Source organism: Coenobita brevimanus, chromosome 107 (assembly GCF_032717465.1).
Source record: "Coenobita brevimanus isolate Jiangsu-jjx chromosome 107, ASM3271746v2, whole genome shotgun sequence".
Classification (NCBI taxonomy): domain Eukaryota; kingdom Metazoa; phylum Arthropoda; class Malacostraca; order Decapoda; family Coenobitidae; genus Coenobita; species Coenobita brevimanus.
Window position 1 is genome coordinate 29,248,599 of NC_137060.1, and position 22,934 is coordinate 29,271,532.

The window sequence follows — 22,934 nt, forward strand, 5'->3', positions numbered from 1 at the left end:
TCCCTTAACTGATTTACATCCCTAAATTCCTTAAAACCTCTTTGATCTAGGCAGACCTAAAACAGAAGTGACTGATTTGTAAGCAGATCCTAATTTGTAAGTCATTTTTCGACACCCGTGTGATGAAAAGTGTGTTTCCCTTCTTTATCTCACTGCTGGATGCGTTCGGAAAAGTGGCATGCAGACCGAGCACATCTAATATTCATAGCTTTCTTAACTTCCTTAAATGGCCTACGGAAAATGGCTGACAAACATATCTATAATAAGGCATGCAGGCTAAACGCATCTGACAGAACTTCCGTGACACTCTTATGCTTTTGTGATTCACTGTGAGCTGAATAAAATCGTTTGGCATTAGCTGGAATAGAGTACTAGAACTGCCCCATCCATTAAAGAATTACTGGTACCATTTTGAACACTTAGACTTCTATGACTGACTTTGCTGAGTACAATCGTACGGTTTTTGCTGGAATATATACTAGACGTGTCCCGACAGTGAGGTTAGATGACAGTCATAAACTAAGAGAGCTGCATCCACCTGTGCCCCTTCAGTGCTAAGAATTCCACCCTCCATTCCAAGAATACGACAGAGATATTCCTGTATCTTAAGACTGAGGGTTCAAGATGGTAAGCAACACCCTTAAGAGTTAAAGGTCATTTCTGGATTTTTTTTTTTTTTTTGTTACCACCAGACGATATTATTGACCTTAGGAGAGACAGTTCGACTTGCTAGAGTTAGATATAGCCTTCATTAACACATTCAATACCAGAGACCAAATTTATGTATGACTTGATGGCAGTATAGTCCTTTCACCTTGACCCAGATATTTGTCGTTTTGCAGCTTATTTCACGTAACTTAATGGCAGAATAATACAATGTTATAGCGCAGCATACTGTCCATCACACTTCTTCATGACTGACATCATATTTAAGTGCTAATCTACTGCTAGAACTGAGCACTGAAGATGGGGAGATGGCAATTTTTGCCCAAGTTAGAGTACAAAGAGTATAGTGAGTATCATGAAAAGGAATCGTAATCAGAGGGTTCATTCTCTCATCGTCAGGGCATCTCTAGCATATTTTTCATCCAAACGTCAAATTATTTTATTCAGTTGAGAATATGTCATGCCACTCACGGATGAGTGAAGCTGGTCACTCTCATCTTAAATGTCAGGACCAACTTGCCTAGCCCCGGGCTCCTACGCTCCTCGTGGGACAGTGTAGGATTGGATGATGATGATGATAATTTGTAATTAGTCTGAGAGTGTTAATAGGTTTTAGTACTATTTCACCGCAGGTAATTAGAGTTAGTACTAGAGGTAGCAAGAATGAAATAAACTAAGACGTCATTGTACTGAAGAAACCAGTAACTCAGTTGCTGTATACCTCTGTTGAAAGTATACAGCAGATTTGGTCAGATTATATTTTGAAATGTAATGGTGGCAAGTGGGAACGCCCATCATCTACCCATTTAGTGTTTTGGGGTAGCTTCACAAGCCAAATGATTTCCTGTAAACCAGGAAACCATTTACAACGCTGGATGCTACCCTTATAACCAACTATCACGTGTTCCCTTCGTGACAACAAGTGGGCTGGCGGAGGGTAAGTGCCCCTCCCCGGAAAACAACGAACTAAAAATACAAACAGGAAGCCTTGGACCAGGACTGACCAAGAGGCAACAGTTAAGGACGAACAAAGGACCTGGTATGGATTGCGACATGGAATGTAAGGGATGCGAATGATGAGGTGAAAGAGTGAGAGATTGGTGCAAAAGTGGACATTATGTGGAATAACTGAGACTAAATGGAGAGGTGAGAGTGTGAGAGAGTGGAAGCATGGATGGAGTATATGAACGGGAGTAGGTGAGAATGAGACGGCAAAAGAAGGAGTATGTATTGTTTTGTGGAAGAGATGGAAGGAGAGTATAAGAGAGCATGGAGCCATTGGCTCAAGGATTGTGTGGGTAAGACTGAAAGTAGGACTACAAATGTGGGCGATTGTGTGTGTGTGTTTGTACGCCAATGCAAGATCGTGCAAGTAGAGTGAAAGAAGGGTTGTGGGCAAATGTGGAAGTGTGCATGGAAAAGTTTGAAATGAATGAGAGAGTGTTTTTGATTGGAGATATGAATGGAAAAATAAGGAATGTGAAGGTGGATGGAGTAGTTAGTGAGTGGGGTGTGCCTGCAGAATGGATGAGAATGGCAGTGCTCTAGTGGACATTTGTGCTGGGAATGGATTAGGGACAGCCAGTACCCTCTTTAGACACAAAATGATCCACAGTTATACGTGGCGAGTATTGAGAAGGGTGGGTGGTGAACTGAATAAATGGAAGGCCATGATTAATTATGTGTGTGTGGATGACAGAATGAGAAGGTGTGTAATGGATGCAAGAGAATACAGAGGTTGGGGGAGTGGTATTTCTGACCACCATGTGGTGGTGGCGAAAGTCAAGGTTCAAATGTAGTGGAGAATAGGAGGGAAGGGCTGGAAGAAGTATTCTATACACGGAGGGTAGGGAGGTTGCAAGAGGTTGGAAAAAAAGAATATAAGAGAGAAGTGGAGGAGCTATTGAGTAAATATGATTTGGAGCAGATGGGGGAGGTGGAGGCTGTGTGCAAGATATTCACAGAAGAAATCTGTGCAGCATGTAAGGTGGTGTGTTGGGTGAAGAGAAGACGAAAGGGGGTGCAAGGAACAGCATGGTGGAATGATGAGGTGAAACAAGCCGTGGCGCAAAAGAATTAGTGAGTAGATGGGGAGCTTGGTCGTGGAGGAAGTTAAGAGACGGAAGAGAGAGGTGAAAAGATTAGCAAGAGAGAGTAAAAAGAAAGTGGATGAGGAATTCGGAAGGAGTTTGAATGCAAAGTGGAGGGAGTGTAAGAAAATGTACTGGAAAGAGGTAAAGAAAATAAGACAGGATGATAAAGAAGCTAGTCGGGAAGTGAAAGATAAAAATGGTAGATTGCTAGTGGAGAAGGAAGAAAAGGTGAGCAGATGAAGAGAACACTTTCAAGAACTGTGAAACACAGAGTATGAAAGTGATGCCAGGATAAGTGGCTGGGGAATGGCTGGGAGAAGGAGGGAGGTGAGAAGAGAGGAAGAAATCAGTGGGATGGAAGTAGAGGAAGTAACGATGAAAATAAAAATGGGGAAAGCCCCAGGAATTGAAGGAGTGTGTGGTGAAATGCTGAAGCATGGGGGAGAGATAGTAGTAGAATGGATATGGAAGACGTGCAGATTGGCATGGGAGGAAGGTAGAGTCCCGGAGGATCGGAAGTCAGATACAGTATAATTATTCCCCTGCACAAAGGGAAAGGGGAAAAATGAAGTGTGTGGTAATAATAGGGGCATTTGTCTTCTTAGTGTAATAGGAAAAGTGTATGGTAGGATACTTACTGACAGAGTTAGGGAGATGACAGAGGAATTGGTTGGTGAAGAACAGGGAGGTTTTAGGAAGGAAGGAGGTTGCGTAGATCAGATATTCATTCTTAGGTCTTTAGTGGAAAAATTTCCAGAGAAGGGAATGAAGCTGTATGCTGACTTCATGGAACTGGAGAAAACATGTGACAGGGTGGATAGACAAGGAATGTAGAAAATATTAAGAATATATGGAGTAAATGGGAAGCTGTTGAGGGGGCTGAGGCTGCAGTGCGTGTGGATAGTGAATTGAATGAATTTTTCTGTTTGAATGTTGGATTGAAACAGTGGTGTGTCATGTCTCCATGGTTGTTCAATCTGTATATGGTTGGGGTTATAAAAGAGATACAAGGTAGGGCAGTAGATGTTGGAGCAGCTTTAATGAGAGAGGGCAACGTTTGGAAACTCCCTGTACCGTTGTTTGTAGATGATAGTGTATTGTTAAGTGAAAACAAGTGGGAACTGCAAGGCTTAGTGAATGAGTTTGGGAGAGTATGTAAGAAACGAAATCTTAAAGTAAATGTAGGGAAGAGCAAAGTTGTCTTCGAGAGAAATCAAGTCACTGAATGTACAGTGATGTTGGATGATGAGGAAACGGAAAATGTAAATGCATTTAAGTTCTTGGGTAGTGTGATGAGTAAGGATGGAAGTTTGGAGATTGATGAAAGGGTACAGCAAAGAAGAAAGGTTGCTGGTTCTTTGAAAGCAGTGATACGAAACCGGGAAGTGAGCAGGGAAATAAATTCGCTGCATGACAGTATTGTAGTACCAACTCTAACGTATGGAAATGGAGCTTGGACCGTGTTGCAGGGACACGAGTCAAGAATGAGAGCAGTGGAAATGAGTTGTTTGAGAGGAGCATGTGGAGTTACATGAGACAGACTGACAAATGGGGAAGTGAAGAAGCGTTGTGGTGCGGATGTGGTTGGGATAGAAAGCGTTAGGAGCAATGCAGTGAGGTGGTTTGGCCATATGGAGAGGATGGAGAGCGAGGGACAAACGAGAAGAATGTACAGTATGTGAATGAGGTGGAGGGGTGGAGGGAGGAGTAGGCCGAGGATGAGATGGAGGGATGGAATCGAGAAGTAAATGAGAGGGGGAGTGTGTGAGCTGGAAGCAAGGCAGTGAAATGGTGGAGGACCGGGTCACATGGAGGCGATTTGTTTGTGGCCATCCTTTACGGGACTAAGGTGTCTGGCAACAGATAGATAGATAAATAGATAGATAATGATGTGGAGAGAGAGAGGGGGGGGGGTTGACTCGTAGAGTGTTTGTGAGTGAGGGAGAAGGGTAGATCGACTACGAGGTGGAAAGTAGGAGAGGTATATAAGTGAGGGTAGTGTGAGGTGGACAGATGGCAGGCCGACGGTAAGGAGGACAGGGTGACACGAAGAAGATTTGTTTGCGGCCATCCTTTCTGGGGTTAGGGCATATGGCTATAGATTAAGAATAAAATATAAAAATAATTAAATCCCTTCGTCGTGATCTCAAAAACGTTACAAACTTTCATATTTATGTATTTTATGTATCTATTTATCGCAGGGGAAGAAAATCATAATACCGAAACTGCCTAATTAAAATATATTTTTCCATTTTGTTTACCCTACGAGCCAATTTGTTGAGAGTAGTGTGAAATTTGGCCTGGAAAAGTTTGTCAGAAAGTATAAAAAACGAAAATGAAAAAATGGAGGGGCAGTGAATGGAGTTACAAAATTATACACGATACAGTTTTATTTTAATATGCACCTAAAAAAAATTCATGGGCATATTTTCAGCGACTGCGTTTTCATCATGTAGAAAATTAATATTGGTAGAAGAATAGGGGATACATTTTTATAATTGCTGTGAGAAAGGTTAGAGGACCGAGCGTTTGTTGTAGGGCATGGTTGGGTGAGTAGGTGGATGGTTGGGTGAATGGATGGAAGGTTGGGGGATGGTTAATGGCTGAGTGAGTGGGTGGGTGAATGGATGAAAGGTTGGGTGGATGATTGGATAGATGGATAGTAGGTAGAATGGATGAGTGGAAAGGTAGTTTGGTGAGTAGATAGATAGATGTAAGGATGGTGGTTGTGTGTGTGTGTGTGTGTGTGTGTGTGTGTGTGTGTGTGTGTGTGTGTGTGTGTGCGTAAGCTCTGTTATAGTATGGTTCGATGGATGCTGGGACAAATGGTTGAACGGATGGTTGAGTACTTGAACGGTTGAATGAAGTGTTTTGTTTGGTCAAATGTGTGAATTGATGGACTGATTGACTGAATAAAGGGTTGATTGTTGGTTGACAGGTGGAAACGTGGATAAGACTAAGAACTAGTAGAAGGCTGCTAGTAGGATGCTGTGAGTGACTAGGGTTGAGTTTTTTTGTTTTGTTTTTTTAACAGGATGGGTGTCTGTGTGGATGATTTGTGCATGGATGGATTGATGGATTGTTAGGTGGATGGCTGGTGTGTGGATGGATGGATGGTTAGATGATATGTGTGATTAATGTTGTCTTTTTTGTTTCATTTGTGCTCTTTTCTTTTTATTATTATTATTATTATTATTTTTATTTAGGGAAGGGGAGACTTTTCCAGCTGGGGGGGTTGATACAGCCTTCATTAACGCTTTTACTACAAAAGATCTCCCCTAAGCTGAATAATATCGTCTGGTAGCAGCAGGAATGATATAAAGGTGATGTACTTTGGCAGGAGTTTATGCTGATGTATGTGGATGGTTGATGAGTAATGTACAGTAGATGGTTTGTATGGATGATTGGTTGGAGAGTTGGTGGTTATATTTGTATTTGTGTGGATGGAGGGTTGGATTGGTGTGGAATATAAAGTTGGATGGTTGATGTTCTCTCTCTCTCTCTCTCTCTCTCTCTCTCTCTCTCTCTCTCTCTCTCTCTCTCCATAGGAAGTTATTAGACTGGAGTTATTTTGTTTGTAAATAACGTGTATATAATATGTGTTTGCTTATATGACCGGCAGTTTATATATGGGTACTGTGTGCTGTATATGAGAAAGAGAGAGAGAGAGAGGTAATGTCCAAAATGTTTTTCTGAAACAGTTTTCGTTAATATTTTGTATATAAACGTGTTAGCTTTGGTGTGCGTAATCTGGTAATCTCTCTCTCTCTCTCTCTCTCTCTATCTATCTATCTATCTATCTATCTATCTATCTATCTGTCCAGCAGTGTGTGTGTGTGTGTGTGTGTGTGTGTGTGTGTGTGTGTGTGAGAGAGAGAGAGGGGGGGTAAAAAACCCGGCAACTGAATATTCTCCTGTTTACGGTAATCCTGGCTCCAGAGATGGCATGTTGCCCACGTGTTCTCTGCGGAGTGTGGACTCTGACTAGATGGATGGTTGGAGGGTGACTAAATTGATGGATGGAAGGTGCTTCGTTGGCTGGTAGGAGGGTAACTTGATAGATTGGTCAATAGATGGATGGATGGATGATTGGAAGGGTGAATGAAAACATAGATAGATTGATGGATTAATGGGTTGTCTGAAGGATGAATGAGCATATAGATGGACAGATGGATTAATAAAGGGTTGAAGGGAATAAACAGACGGATGAAATGTTTGTTAGAAAAACGAATGAATAAATAGGTAGGTGGAGGGACGGATGGGGGTTTGTTTAATTGATAAGATTGGCAGCTGGAACGAGAGATAAGAGATTTTTCAGTGACTTTCCCTAACCCATGCCATGATGCCTCTCGATAAAAGCCTTCCAGAGATGAATGATAAAAGTCATTCGGCTATGAAACACTGTGGTAACTGCTTGACCCTGTATTAGTAGTAGTAGTAGTAGTAGGAGTAGTAGTAGTAGGCAAAGTGTTAAACGCTATTCACTAACCTCCTTTAACTCTTACTATTGAACTTGGGACCGTGTTATAGGTAACATGGGAGGGTTCTTAACTCCTTTTGCTTAGCGATTTATTTTGTTCATTAAACTTCAACAACCTTTTTGAATTGTTAGTATGTATCGTTTTAATATCAACATAAGTTGCATCAGTAACATACAATAATACATTGAGGGGTATTATACAGACTAAATTGTTGCGGAGGAGATGCAATTCTCCAAAACCACTTACAGTACAACACTAGGTTATTCAGTGTTTGCCGCAACTACTTCTAGGTGTAATGTGCAGAATACTGTAAATTGCTAAGGATGAGGTGTAGCAAAATCCTTGCTAAACTCCGTCTACCCCTCTCCCCCTCAGGGCTACCATCTGATTGGTGACGGGCGTCGGCTGTGTCAGGGCGACGGGGTGTGGTCAGGGGCACAGCCAGAATGTCGCGAAAATTGTGAGTACCGTACCGTCTATATTTCATTCTCTCTCTCTCTCTCTCTGTATATCTATATCTGTATCTATATCTATATCTATCTATCTATCTATCTATATATATATATATATATATATATATATATATATATATATATATCTCTATCTATATATATATATATATATATTTACACGAGTATAACATATATTCTCCCTCACTTTCTAATCTTTTCCTCCTCCTCCCAAACTCTCCCCATAACTTTCTCCACAGGCACCCCTGTGCCTCTCCCCACTATACTCTAACCATTTTCACTCACTGTAATCCAACTTAGTTGCGGATTTTCCCTTCTTGTAATGTCACTTAGAGATGGATTAATCTTTTCGCTGCTGTGAACATATATGGGTATCTTAGTTCTGCCAGCAGCCAGAGTGTGTAAGCAATATATGGTAACTCTTTCATTTAGCAGTTGTGCTGGTATGAAAAAACCAGATTCACTTCATTATACACTTGCTCAGGCATCCTGCACTAGTAAAGTTCACCGGTTGGCCCAACGAAAGAGTATTTGTAAAACACACTCGTTCCTTTTCTGTCGGGCTGTCCAGTGCAGGTGATAATGTACTGTACACAGCTGGTCAGCACAGTCTCAGTCTGTCTTTCCCACTGTTTTTGGCTTTCAGTAATTTAAACGCAGTGTTTCCAGGCACCGTGAAATAAATAAATCTTGATCTTGCCTTTCTTGTGTTCCACGTTTTCTGTAAGGGGCAAATTCATTAGGCTGTCAACATTTGTTTCCATCCATTAAGAGGAAATACAAGTGCTAATAAGTGTATGTATTCCTAATGAGCACCAAAGTATTACAGAAGCATACATTAACAATCGATTTGAAATAAAAGAACGTGCTTCTCCCATATGTATGGCGTCTTGCGACGCAGGTAAAAATGAAAGGATGATAATTATAGTGTTGCACTGGTAACGTGTGGACTCGCCTCAAAGCATGGGCCCCGAGCGGCCAACCCTTCCCACCCTACCCTTTAACTCCTGTAGTCTGAGAGATGCTTTTCCCAACTTGTATAAAATTGTCTGGCATCAGCCAATCTGAAAATAAATAATATAAACACGTCCTCAGACTAAAGGTGTCACTCAGACCCCCCCCCCGACAACCCCCCCCTACCCTTGCACAGTGCACTAACCCTCCCTGCCCCCACCCCAGTGTACTGCACGAGGCCTCCCGAGATAGCGCACGCAGAACATGACGGCGGCACGGGGCTGGGTCGGTACGGGGTGAACCAGACGCTGCAGTACACCTGCCTGCAGGGATACACCACCAGGGGGTTCTCTGTCGCCAAGTGCTTCCTCTACAACAACACCATGCAGTGGTTTGGCCCGGAGATTGAATGCCTCCGTGAGTTCGCCCGCGCACTTTTTGTAGCTCATTGTAATTTAGCAGTGTCAGTGTGTGGATGTGCAGCACAACTGTATGTATGAGAACACCCACAGTGACACAGAAATTAATTCCAAACAGTCATAGCGACAGTATTTCCTTCCTTAGTGAACACGTTTTCTCACCGGGAAGGGCACTTTAAAACGGGTTGCAAGATTTTTTTTTTTTTTTTTTTTTTTACTGGCCCAATGGGTGGATTTCTCATACAGAAATGATCACGTTCTTGTGATTTCCCTGTCATTATGGTCATGTTTTTAAAACTGATCGCGAAGGGGAAGACAAGTACCATCCTTTGACGGGTCAGTGTGAAACTCCTGATGAGAAGAGATTGTGTCTGCATGGTTGGCTTTTTTTTTTCCCCCTCGTTACAGAAAGCACTGTCATATGACAAACATTGATCACATATATTGTCCTATGCTCAAAGGTGTTCCATAAATGACCATCAAAATTAAATGGACTTGCCTAAACCTTCGCCCTCTTCGTAATAAGAAGATGTCCATTACGTTGTGACTGTGGAATCTGACAGTGGGAAATAAAGAATGGACACTGATGATGGCGATGGATGTAGGCCCATGGAGTTCTTAAGGTTTTGTAAGTCCTGGTTTTTCCAGCGCTGAATTGCTGGCGTCAGTAGGTGGCCGCGGAGTTTTTAAACCTGTGTATCGGGGTGGCTGGCTTGAGATGTAACTCCTGACTAGTACCTCTTGTAGCCTATTTCAACCCTCTTCACCCTTTTCACTGCTTCATCACAGTATCCACCCGTCCCCACTACCCCACCTCTTTGCATTTTAAGAGCCCCATTCCACAGTTCCAACTTTACACACTCAAATTTACGCCACACCAACTAACCCCACTTAATACCCAATGTCACTCCATTCCCTTGTTTCCTCGTGCAACACCTGCGAAGGGAACATAGTACGAGTCCACATCGCAGTTTATTAACAGTTTTTAACATTATTCTGACTAAATAACAAATTACAGTATATATGTGCCAGGTACAATATATATATATATATATATATATATATATATATATATATATATATGGAGCCTCTGTGGTACGGTGGTAGAGTGTGCGTTTCGCACGCTGGTGAGCGCGGGTTCGCCTCCCGCCAGAGTTGTAAAAACTTTGGGAAGCTTTCACCAAGCCACTTGCTACTTTGGCGAACACAAGGGGTGCTGTGGTTGAACCAGTGTCGCATACTATAAAAAAAATAGTATGCTTGCGCTCAATTGGCTTAAGGCAGGCCGATTACACTTGGTTCACTGACTACACACACATCCAAAGCCACTCCAATACTACAATCACACTCACAAGCACTTCTCACCCTACATACAGTCTCTACCAGACAGCCTAAGCCACTGGGTAGAGATACATTGGCTGTATCGTCCCTGCTTCGGTAGGGATAGGCCGGTCCTGCAGTGGACCTCAACGGCTGATGATATATATATATATATATATGGAAGGGACGCTTGGACCTCGTTGGAGGGACAGAAGTCAAGAGAGCAGTGGAAATGATTTATGTGAGAGGAACATGTGGAGTCACATGGAGAGACTGACTGACAAATGAGGACGTGAAGGAGCGTTGTAGTATGGATGTGGATGTGATAGGAAGAGTTACGAGAAACACTCTGAGGTAGTTTAGCCATGTGGAGAGGATGGAGAGTGAGAGACTGATGAGGAGAGTGTATGTGAGTGAGGTGGAGGGGGGGAGAGGGAGGGGGAGGCCAAGGATGAGATGGAGGGATGGAGTGGAGAGGTATATGAGAGAGGGGTGTGTGAGCTGGGAGCAGAGCAGTGAAATGGCGGGGCACAGGGTGACATGGAGGCGATTTGTTTGTGGCCACCCCTTATGGGACTAAGGCATCTGGTAATATATATATATATATATATATATATATATATATATTATGGTGCCTTGTGATTTAATGGGTAATTAAGGTGCTCCAGGCAGATTGAGCCGGTGAGGGTTTATGCCCAAGGGATGGTTGGGGTTTATTGCTCATGTAATGCCACTCAGGGATGAGTGAGGCTGGTCACTCATCCTAAATGACAGGATCAACTTGCCTAGCCCTGGGCTGCTACGCTCCTCATGGTACAATGTAGGATTGGATGATGGATGGATGGGTATATATATATATATATATATATATATAAAATATACCAGTATATATTGAAGTAGTTCAAAGCTTGTTAAAAAATAGAAACTACATGATATATTTAAATATTCAGAAAATACTAATTACCATTAATTAAGGTTACTATTGTGACAATTATTTTTTTTTTAATCATTTGTTTGTATATCTGCTGATTGCATCAACCATTCCATCTTCAAAATTCCATTTTACACCCCTAGATAGTACTTAACCTGACCTAATTCATGTGACATTTACCACCCCCAGTCTACCCTCCCCAAATCCATTATTTAACTTAGCCAGATCACACTTGATTCATTATAACCTTAATCTAGCAACTAAGCACACCCATCGAACCTACCCTTCCATGATCCACTACATAATCATATGCTGTCATACTTGACATACCAAACCAGACTATCCTACCCCATCGTACCATAGAACCTAACTCAACCACACCCACTCCAACCTAATTTAACTTGACCACATTTGGCCTCAACTAATCCAGTGCAACCTATCAAACTGTAACCAATCTCTTCCTTCCCTAGCGAGACAGTGTGGAGACCCAGGGGAAATTTTAAATGGGTACAAAGATGGTGGCTGCTTCACCTACTCTTGCCGCGTCAAATATCACTGTCGCCCAGGATTTGAAATGGTGGGCCTTGATAGCTACTTCTGTCAACACGATGGCACTTGGACACCTCGAGATTTGCCCACCTGCAAACGTAAGTACACTGTAATTTGGTATTTAGTTGTTGTTATTATGATTCAGGATGATTGGCCTTGAGGCAAAAGATGATGACTGCTACACAGATTCAAGCTATACATGTATATGTTAGCAAAATATAAGAAGCAGTCCTGCCAACACTTCATGCCAATCAGAATTTTGAAAATGCCACATAGCTCACCATATATTTTATATATTTATCTGTATAATCTTGTTATCGCTGTGCTGCTTAATTTTTCATTCATTATAACAGACACTCAGAGTTGCATTTATTGAATTTAGGATCCTAGACTAGGTGGAATACAGAATCCCTATTCAAGTATTGTGTTGTAGTTACATTTTGCAAATACAGTACTTATCATATTGCATTAGTGAAACTTTATTATTGTTTGTAGCTCATTTGTTCACATATTTCATGCTTTCTGTACTTCATAGCTAATATGACAGACATAATAACTTTGTGTTCTGCATCATTTTCTCCCCTCCAAGAACTTATTATTTTCTAAAAACCATATTTATTTGACTTAGTATACTGGGTCCCAGGTAAGTAGGGACCTTGGATCATAAGCTTGTCATTCCGTCCTCTTGAAAGTGGCTTTGCAGTAGATATTAAAATATTCCTTCTTTGGCAGCAATCAAATGCCCTATCCCTGAGAAGCCAACCAATGGCAAAGCATTCTTCACCTCCCTCTACTACAATGCGGTGGTGACGTATGAGTGCCATCATGGCTTCATGATCGTCGGACCCACTGCCAGGAGGTGCGACCCGGATAAGAAATGGAGCGGTGATGTGCCCAGGTGTGAGGGTATGTTGATGAGAATGTACATAAAATTGACATAGAGATGGAAAAGGAGACATGGAGGGTTAGGTTAAATAAACAGATAAGAGGTGGATTGGTAATGTGCCCAGGTGTGAGGACATGCTGATGTGTATTGTACATGTGTATATGCATATAAACTGACCCACAGTTGGATGGGAAGATATGTAAAGTAAGGCTAAGTTATTAGCTAAGAGATGGGGCAGTGTGAGAGTATGTTGACTGTATTCTGTGTACAATATACAGTGTATCCTTCACACAGATGGAAAGGGAAATATATGAGGTTAGGTTAGGTTAGGTTAATGCCTTTCCTTTGTACATTATAAGCTGACATACAGATGTCTGAGGTGAAGAGAAAGATATACTGGTAAAATGAGATAAGCAGACAGACTAGAAAGTGAGACAGAACAGATATATAAGAGAATAACGTGATAGACAGACAGACTGATAAGTGAGGATATAGATGTATAAATAAAGATATGAGAGGACAAACATTAACTGATGCTTTCCCTGTATACAAGTCAACATGCAGGTGACTGGAGATAAATGAGGAAAATGGTAGACAATCAGATAAGTGGGGACAAAAAAGTCTTGAAAAACAGGTATGGGAGAAGAAAGGTAAGCACAAGAAAATGATAAAAAGTAAAAATAACAGTACAGACAAATAAGAATATACAGAATATTATAACAGGGAGAACTTATTTTGCTTCATTTATATTCCTTCTGTTTTTAATGCATTTTGATTATATAATCTTTAGGCATTAGCTTTTTCCATTTTTTTTTTTTAATGTTATGGGTAGCCTATCTCACCCTTGTCCATTTTACAATCCTCCCTAGCCTTGCATTCTATACCAGTGATGCCGTCATCTTCCCTACGTTATAGACCCCATCTTAATCATAATCATCCTCTCTACCTCTCTATCATACTTTCCAACTCTATACTTTATATAGAATACTTTCTTTAGAGTCATCTACTTTATATTTTTTGCATCCTTCCACTTTACCTCGTACTTTCCTCCCAGCTTACACAGTGCAGTCTTCCAACATTAACCCTGCACTCTGTTTTCCTCTTGACATCACACATTACTTCCTTTGCACTTTACATTCCATTTCAACCCTCCACTTTACTTTCCTCCCCACCTAATTCTTTCACTCCACCATCTTTCTCACCATCGCACCTTCTATCTCACCTTAACCTCTTTGGAACAATACATTTTTTTTTTTTTTTTTTTTTTTTAAATAAATACCGCCAGACAGTATCATTTAGCTGGGAGCAGGGCAATGAAATGGCGGGAGACAGGGTGACATGGAGGTGATTTGTTTGTGGCCACCTTTTACGGGATTAAGGAGTCTGCCAATAAATAGAGATAGCTAGACTTACTGCCTTAATCCTCTAGAGATTGACTGTGGGCCACTGGGCCCTCTGTACAATGGGCGTCTGGAGGGGTCACGTCGCAACCTTGGGGCGATGGTGTGGTTCCACTGTGATGATGGCATGAAGTACGAGGGCTACCATAACCACCGCACCGTATGCCAACAAAACGGAACATGGTCTCACCCTCTACCCAAGTGCCTTGGTGAGTGTCCAGTGGATTTACTGAACAGTCATTCATTGACATCATCAATATAAATGATAGCTTGCTAATCCTTAAATTGACAGTGTTTTACTGATATTTAATTTGAATTTGCTCACTTACTGATTCCCAAAAAAACTTATTATTGTTTTTTTTTTAAATGGGAGTGTAAGGGTCCAGGACTAGTGACAGTACAGTATGTGAGCAGTAAAATCCTACCACTCCTTGTATTTAAATCCTTTATGAGCCACATTTGGTTGGAATACCTTAATCGACTCAGCCACCAGGCATTTATGTGTTGGGTATATAATTTCCACCCAGTGTTATAAATGGTTTCCTGGATTACAGGAAACAATTTGGCTTGTTTGTAGTCTCCTGAAAGTAGCATTATATTGAGCATGTGGATGGTGAGCTTCCCTGTCAACACCTTGAAACTTTGCTTAATGTTTAGCTTACCTGTCCATTTTGCTCATTTCTGACTTCTCTTCCAAACCATTGACACTAGTATTGTACTGTACTATCCCTGTTAATTTGTGTTTCTCCACAGCACCATGTATTGTACCAACTATAGAGAATGGGAAGCTGAGCAATACCTCTTCTGCTGGAACAACAGTACCCCATGGCAGTATCATTCGAGTCACCTGCAACACACACTATGAACCCACCTTCCCATCTGTCCCCTCAGCTTGTTACAATGGCACCTGGACACATTACCCTCACTGTCAGCCAGGTTAGTCAGGGAAGAGGGAGGACAATGTAAGAGAAAAAAGAAGGAGAGAGAGAAAGAGGGTGAAAACTAAGAATGTGAGGGAGTAGCAACACAGAAAAGGGAGCTTGAGAGAGAAGAGGGGAGGGGGGAAAGAAAGATGAAAGAGGAAGGAAGAGTGAGGACAAGGGAAAGAGGAAGAAAAGACATTACAGGGATGAAAAAGAAGAGAGAAGAGTGAGCAAAAGAGGATGAACACTAAGGAAATAGGGGGAAGGAAAGAGTGATGAGGAAGCAATAGTTTCAGTTGAGGAAGAAAAGGAAAGAGAGAGGAGGGGCAGATGAAAGGAAAGGAGATGTGAATTGAGCATCTTTGGACAGAGAGAAGGTGAGGGGTAGGGCAGGGAAAAGAAGGAGTAGAGCAGGGAGAAAAATAAAGAGATAAAAGGGAAGAGAGAAAGAGGGTGAGAGAATTGAGGAGCTAGGGGCAAGGAAAGAGTGAAGGGGTAGAGGCAGGGGAAAAGAGGAAGGAAAACAGAGAAATGAAGGATAGTTGAAGAGAAAGAGAATGAAAACATGATCTAGGGGTAGGGGTTGGGTGAAGGTGAAGGGTAAGGGTAGGAAAAGGGTGCATGGTAGGGGCAAAGATAAGTAGGAAGAAAGAGCAAGATGAGGAGGATGGAAAAGAGAGGAGGATAGAAAAGAAAGAGAGAGAAAGAGCATTATGATGAGAAGGAGAGAAGAGGGAAAGAGGAAAAAAGGATGGAAACTGAGGAACTTGAAACAGCGGAAGGGAAGAATGTGTCTTGTGCAGGAATTAACTAGTAAGGACGAGATGCCAGAGGACTCTTTGAGGTGTATGTGAGCATGTTGCCCCTTTTTGGCAACATAATAGAGTCTATAAATGCCTGTGTTTCCTGTAGGTAAAGTGGGGATACTCTGTTTGGCTCAGTGGTAATGTGTACACATTTGGAGCGCGGGGGCCTGAGTTCGAATCCCGGCCAGCACAGCATGATTAATTTGTTGTTTCATTTGAATTATCACATTGGTTGGCAGTGGTGTGGGATGTGAGGCAAGGCTTGGTTGGCAATTTGATGTTGTTCCTTGGTTAGGTGGCAGTGTCTTTGTCCTTACATCCTGGGGATGAGATGTTCGTGGTGGTCTGCAGTGTCCCCAGTGGTGGCCTGCAGTGCTACCCTACCATGTGTATTCAAAACTCTCCAAATTAGTCACCAAGGGGAGAAAAGAGGGATGTAATGGGGTCTGTAAACACCAACATTGCCTGTAGGCAAAGTGGAGATCCTCTGTTTGGCTCATTGGTAACATGCATGCATTTGGAGTGCGGGCACCTGAGTTCAGATCCCAGTCAGGACAGTGTGATTAATTTGTTAAGTTTCATTTCATTTATTACAGTAAATATTTATTATACTTTATATCTCCTGGCAACAGTATTCTATCATGTTATATATATCTTTCTTAACTATTTCAATACAGCGATGTCAATTTGCAGTAAATCAGCATTCTTGCAGCCTCCAGACAATTATATTAAACTCTGAAGGGGTCTATCATATTAAATAGGTTAATGATGGTTACATCTAACTGCTCCAGTTCAATGGTCTCTCCTAAGCCGAATGAATTTATCTGTAAAAAGCAGCAATAAAATAGAGAAATACATCATCAGATTAAAGGGGCTAATATTTGTTTACAGTTATTTCCAGAAATATACTGATAAAGAAGAGTTATCAGGGAGTGTTGAAACACCTTCAGTACCATAATACCTTTTTACATTTTGTCCTTGCCACCTCCAGATGATTTTATTCATATTAAGGGAGACCCTATACAGTACAGCAATAAGGTTATGAACAATCCCCATTAACCACTTCACTCCAAGAGATCTTCGGTAGGCTGCAGTTAATTGTTTTTGTTTACTATTAAGCTGCTGATGAATTAATACATATTCTTCACCAAGAGTTACTTGCAATTAACTGTAAAATGGTTGTAAAGTAAGAAGTGATTTGTGTGTGTTTACCTAGTTGTGATATACAGGAAATGAGCTACGCTCGTGGGGTCCCATCTCTGTTTCTCATTAAGTCAAATTTTGCTTTGAACTCATTTAAGTTTTCAGACTGGATGATCTTTTTGTCCAGGCTATTCCACAGTCTGTGCATCTGTATGGAAAACTGTATTTCTTGATATCCTTCAGGCAAATTTGCTTTTTTAGTTTCATTCCGTGTCCTTTTGTTACTCTCCCATCCCATACAAACTGATCTTCTCTTTCAATTTTTTCTACTCTCATCCTGGCCCTAAACACTGCAATCATGTCACCCCTCTCTCTCCTTTCTTCTAAGGAAGTCAGGTCTAGTTTTTCGAGCCTTTCCCTGTACTGCAGATCTGCCAGGCTAGGGACCATCTTGGTTGCTGTATTTTATATTCTCTGTATCTAGTTCATATCTTTCTTTTAATGTGGGGACCACACTACTGCCACATATTCCTACCTGGGGCGGATCACGACCACTCTCAGTTTTTTCATCATCTCCTCATCCATGTAGTGAAATGTTACTCTATTGTTAGTCAAGAGATTATACATCTCTCTAACTATCTTGTTAATGTGTTTTTCAGGTGACAAATTATCCTGGACCAGCACTCCCAAGTCCTTCTCTTCTCTCGCTTTTGTGATTGGTTCATTACCCATCAGATAATTCAGTGATGGTCTCTTGGTACTTTTACCCATTTCCAATATTTTACATTTTTTTGCATTCAGTTTCATGTCCCACATCTGGCTCCAATCATGAATCCTTTCCAGGTCCTCCTGCAGCATTTTACAGTCTTCTTCAACTTCTACTTTCATCATGATCTTTGCATTGTCAGCAGACAGACTTGCATAACTGTTCATTCCATCTACCATATCGTGTACGTAAATCAGGAACATTACAGGCGCTAACACTGAGCCCTGTGGGAATCCGCTTGTTACTTCCCTCCTTCCAGACATCCTGTCCTTTATTACTGTCCTTATTTGTCTGTCTCTCAAGAAATCTCTTGTCCGCTCTAAGAGGTTACCCTTCAGTTCTTCTATGTGTTCCAGTTTCCACATTAGTCGCTTGTGGTGTACCTTGTCAAAGGCTTTCTCCAAAACTAAATACCGGTATACACAGTTGACCCAACTATCTCTCTTCTGAAGTACATCTGTTGCCCTTGAGTAGAAGCTCAACAAGTTGGAAACACATGACCTTCCACTTCTGAATCCAAACTGATTTTCTGCCAAAATATCCATCTCCTCCAGATATTTTATCCATCTGTCTTTCAGGATTCTCTCACACAGTTTTGAAACCATGCTGGTCAGGGATACTGGTCTGTAAGTATGGGATACTACCTTATTCCCTCCCTTATAAATTGGTATCACATTGGCCCTCTTCCATTCCCAAGGCACTTTCCCTTCTTCCAGAGAACATGCAATTAATCCATGAATCTTATCCGCCATTTGTTCTCTGCATTCCTTTAGTATCCAGTTAGAGATCCCGTCTGGTCCTCACATCTTGAGTTTCCAGAAATTTGTATACTTCTTGCACTTGTGTGTGTGTGGGTGTGCATGTGGGTGTGGGTGTGGGTGTGGGTGTGTTTTTAATGCCACAGCATGTGGAGTGACGTGGGGGGACAGGTTGACGAATGAAGAAGTGAAGGAACGCTGTGGGGTGGATGTGGATGTGTTTGAGAAGATTAGGAGAAATACACTGAGGTGGTTTGGACATGTGAAGAGAATGGAGAATGAAAGACTGACTAAGAGGGTGTATGTAGGTGAGGTGGAGGGAGGGAGAGGGAGAGGTAGACCGAGGATAAGGTGGAGGGATGGAGTTGAGAGGTATATGAGGGAGGGGGGGGTGAGTTGGGGGGAGGGTAGTCAAATGGTGGGTGACAGAGCAACTTGGAGGCGTTTTGTCTGCAGCCACCCTTTGCGGGGTTAGGGCGTCGGGCTATAGATAGATAGATAGATGAAACCAGAAACATATCCCAAGAAAATGTTTCCCTTAATGTTTAGCCAATACATACTATAGACATTAAATTAGGACCAATTTTATTTAAATATGTCTAACAGTAACAAAAATAATCAGAAAAAGAAGTAATTGTACTGAAAGGGTTGACCTTTTGAGACTTTGATTCCATAGTTACTGGAATGTCCTCCCCTCAGCACGGTGCAAGCGACTGCCACGCCGCCCCCGCCACGGGATGGTGATAGCACCACGAACTGGGCATGGCCAGCGAGCCAGATTCCGTTGTAAGGATGGCTACAAATTGAAGGGACAACACACTACCAAGTGTCACTTCGGCAACTGGACTGGACGCATACCATGGTGCAAGATTGGTATGTTTTATGTTATTGGCTTTTTTTTTTTTTTTTTTTTTTTTACACTTGATAGTTTAGAGGTGGACTGTATTGATCATTTTGTGTGTGTGTGTGTGTGTGTGTGTGTGCACATGCATTCTTGCATGTTTGGTGCAACTCATTGGTAATGCTCTTGATGGTTCTCCCATTTTTATGCTTTCACGTACTTTGCTTGTAGATCCTATCTCATGCCATGTTTTGGTGAGAATAAGGATCGGGTTGATAACTGGGTAAAAATAAATTTTTTCTGTTATTTGTTTTGCATCATCTACCAAATCTCCTTCCTCCCTCAGTGTACTTTCTTTTTCCCAGTCTGTTGATTCCATTAGTTGAAATGTGGATCAGAACTGTTAATTCAGTGGTTGCTTGTCATAGTCTGGTCAGTGATCAGGACTTAACAGACATAAAATATTTGCCTTAATAACCTTCATTTAATTAATAGGCATTAATATAACCTGTCTTCTTTCAGTGTACTGTTCATTCCCGGGGTACCTTGAGAATGGTCGTGTGCTGCTGGTTGGCAATATGGGCATGTACATTTACCGCCCTTATGTCAGAAAGGTATGAGCACCAATTTTCTAGTTATTTTTTCCAGATGGAGAAAACTTTAACTACTTTGTCAGAGAAGTTTCTGTCATTAGGGATGGCTTTCTGTCCTCTAAGTGTAAAAAAGAGTTAAATATTGTATAATGATAGCTATACAAATACCCCTATACAACAGTACTGACGACCCTATCTTCGCTGTTATTGCCTGCGGGTGCAGGATGATTTTACTGATAACCACACCGAGCAGCTCTAACCATCCTGATTTCCCAAAAATTGTTCCCAGGTTTGTAATGATCATAACATTAGCCACATTCTTGCCCTCCACAAGACAATTAACCACCTAGCTCTTACAATTTCCACCAGGTGCGTAATGACCGTCGGATCCGGTACGAATGCAACAAGGGCTACATTCTATCCGAGGGGCCACCAGGGGCCACGTGTATTGGTGGCAAGTGGAGCCCAGGACACCTCCCAAAGTATGGCTCTGTTTCTAGTGTAATACTGTATCCTCACATTCTCCAATTTACTTTTCGTGTGACTTTTTATTTTTCTTGCTGTAATTAATTGTTTTATGACTTTCTGTTTTCTTTAAGTATGGATCTTAGTGCCACATTGTTAGGCTTGTGAGGTGGAGCCAGGCATCAGGAAGACTGAGTGATGGGGGTGAATGTTTGTTTGGTCCAGTTCGATGGACATACTGTACTTCTCAACATGTTTCTCAGATTTTTATTTTTTTTTGGGGGGAGGGGGGTCACTCCATCTTTAGGTGGAAATGATAGTCAGAAAGCTGCCACAGCTGATGTTGGTAATTGCTATTTATGCATTATTATTATATTTATTGTTATTATTATATTGTGGTAGGTGGGGGCACTCACCGTCCACTCAATCGATGTAGTGCTGCTGTCGGGTGTCTGCCCTTTCCTCTCCTCCATCCTTCTTTCCTTCCATCCTCTTCTGTTTTCCTTTCTTTCCTTGTCCATCTGCCTACGGGTAACTTTACACTCCCTCTTCTGTCTTTCTTTCCTTCATTCTTTCCTCTTCTTTCTGCCTGTGGGTGACTCTACACTGAGTGACAAGCCAAATGGTTTCCCGGATACCAGAAAACCATTTGCCATGCTGGATGGTAACCATATAACCAGATTATGGCACCAGGTGGTTTAGTGGACAATTAAGGTGCCTCAGTTGGATTGAGCCTGTGCAGGTTTCTATCCAAGGGATGATTGGGGTTTATTACTCATGTAATGCCACTCAGCGATGAGTGAGGGTCATCACTCTCATCTTAAATGCCAGGACCATCTTGCCTGGCCCCAGGCTCCTATGTTTCTCAAGGAGAAACACAAGATTAGATGATGGATGGATGGATTATTATTATTATTTTTATTTTTATTATTATAGTACTAGAATGGATGTGGAAGATGTGCAAATTGGCCTGGGAGGAAGGTAAAGTCCCAGAGTCAGGTATTCCCCTGTACAAAGGAAAAGGGGAAAAAGAAGTGTGTGGTAATCATAGGGGCATTTGTCTTCTTAATGTAATAGGAAAAGTATATAGCAGGATTCTTATTGACAGTTAGGGAAATAACAGGGGAATTTGAAAAAGTTTCTAGAGAAGGGAAAGAAATTGTATGTGGCCATCATGGATTTGGAGGAAACATATGACAGGGTGGATAGACAAGGATTGTGGAAAGTATTAAGAATATATGGAGTAAATGGGAAGTTGTTGAATGTTGAGAAGGGTATGTATTAGGGTGCTAAGGATGCAGTGCATGTGAACAGTGAGCTGAGTGAATTTTTCTATTTGAAGGTTGCATTGAAACAGGGATGTGTCATGTCTCCACGGTTCAATCTGTTTATGGATGGGGTTATAAACGAGTTACAAGGTAGGGCAGTGGATGTTGGAGCAGCCCTAATGAGAGAGGGCAATGTGTGGAAAGTCCCTGTACTTTTGTTTGCAGATGATACTGTGTTGTTAAGTGAAGAGGAAGGGAAGTTGCAAAGCTTGGTGAAAGAGTTTGGGAGAGTGTATAATAAATGGAAACTAAAGGTGAATGTAAGGAAGCGTGAAGTTATGGTCTTCAAGAGAAATGAAGTCACTGAATGTACAGTGAGGCTGGATGATGAGGAAATGGAAAATGTGAGTGCATTTAAGTACTTGGGTAGTGTGATGAGTATGGATGGAAGTTTAGAGGGTGAAGCGGTTGAAAGGGTACAACAAGGCAGAAAGGTTGCTGGTTCTTTGAAAGCAGTGATAAGAAACAGGGAAATGAGCATGGAAGTGAAAAAGTTACTACATGACAGTATTGTGATACCAACTCTAACATATGGAAGTGAAGCTTGGGCCTTGTTGGAGGGACACAAGTCAAGAGTGAGAGCAGTGGAAATGAGTTATATGAGAGGAGCCTGTGGAGTCACATGGAGAGGCTGACAAATGAGGAAGTGATGGGCTGTTGTGGTGTGGATGTGGATGTGATAGGAAGTATTAGGAGAAACACACTAAGGTGGCTTGGCCATGTGGAGAGGATGGAGAGCAAGAGTCTGATGAGGAGAGTGTATGTAAGTGAGGTGGAGGTGGGGAGATGGAGGGATGGTGTGGAGAAGTATGTGAGAGAGGGGAGTGTGAGCTGGGAGCAGGGCAGTGAAATGGTGGGGGACAGGGTGACGTGGAGGCAATTTGTTTGTGGCCATCCCTTACGGGATTAAGGCATCTGGCAATAGGTAGATAAATAGATAGATTATTATTATAATTAAAAATATTGTCGTATTTGTCATTGTAAAGAAAGAAACCTGTACTTTACACAGGAAAAATCATCCAATATATTACCATTACGCCGGGAATCGAACCCGGGACTCTCAGATGAGAGCCAGGCAGCAATCCGCTACACCACGACCAGGTAAAATACATTGTCACAGTCTTGTAACCAGTGTCCCTCCG

At 41.8% G+C, this 22,934-nt stretch overlaps 1 protein-coding gene across 1 annotated transcript in view; it reads left to right on the forward strand.

The window, feature by feature from the left end:
• Positions 1 to 22,934, forward strand: part of LOC145416773 (sushi, von Willebrand factor type A, EGF and pentraxin domain-containing protein 1-like) — a 70,426-nt gene that overhangs the window by 9,053 nt on the left and 38,439 nt on the right. Inside the window, exons 3-11 of the mRNA XM_080285694.1 lie at positions 7,616 to 7,700; positions 8,890 to 9,081; positions 11,805 to 11,981; positions 12,616 to 12,789; positions 14,199 to 14,378; positions 14,923 to 15,105; positions 19,265 to 19,438; positions 19,929 to 20,020; positions 20,369 to 20,481. Of these exons, the coding sequence (XP_080141820.1) occupies positions 7,616 to 7,700; positions 8,890 to 9,081; positions 11,805 to 11,981; positions 12,616 to 12,789; positions 14,199 to 14,378; positions 14,923 to 15,105; positions 19,265 to 19,438; positions 19,929 to 20,020; positions 20,369 to 20,481 (1,370 nt within the window). The remainder of the gene's footprint in view (positions 1 to 7,615; positions 7,701 to 8,889; positions 9,082 to 11,804; positions 11,982 to 12,615; positions 12,790 to 14,198; positions 14,379 to 14,922; positions 15,106 to 19,264; positions 19,439 to 19,928; positions 20,021 to 20,368; positions 20,482 to 22,934) is intronic.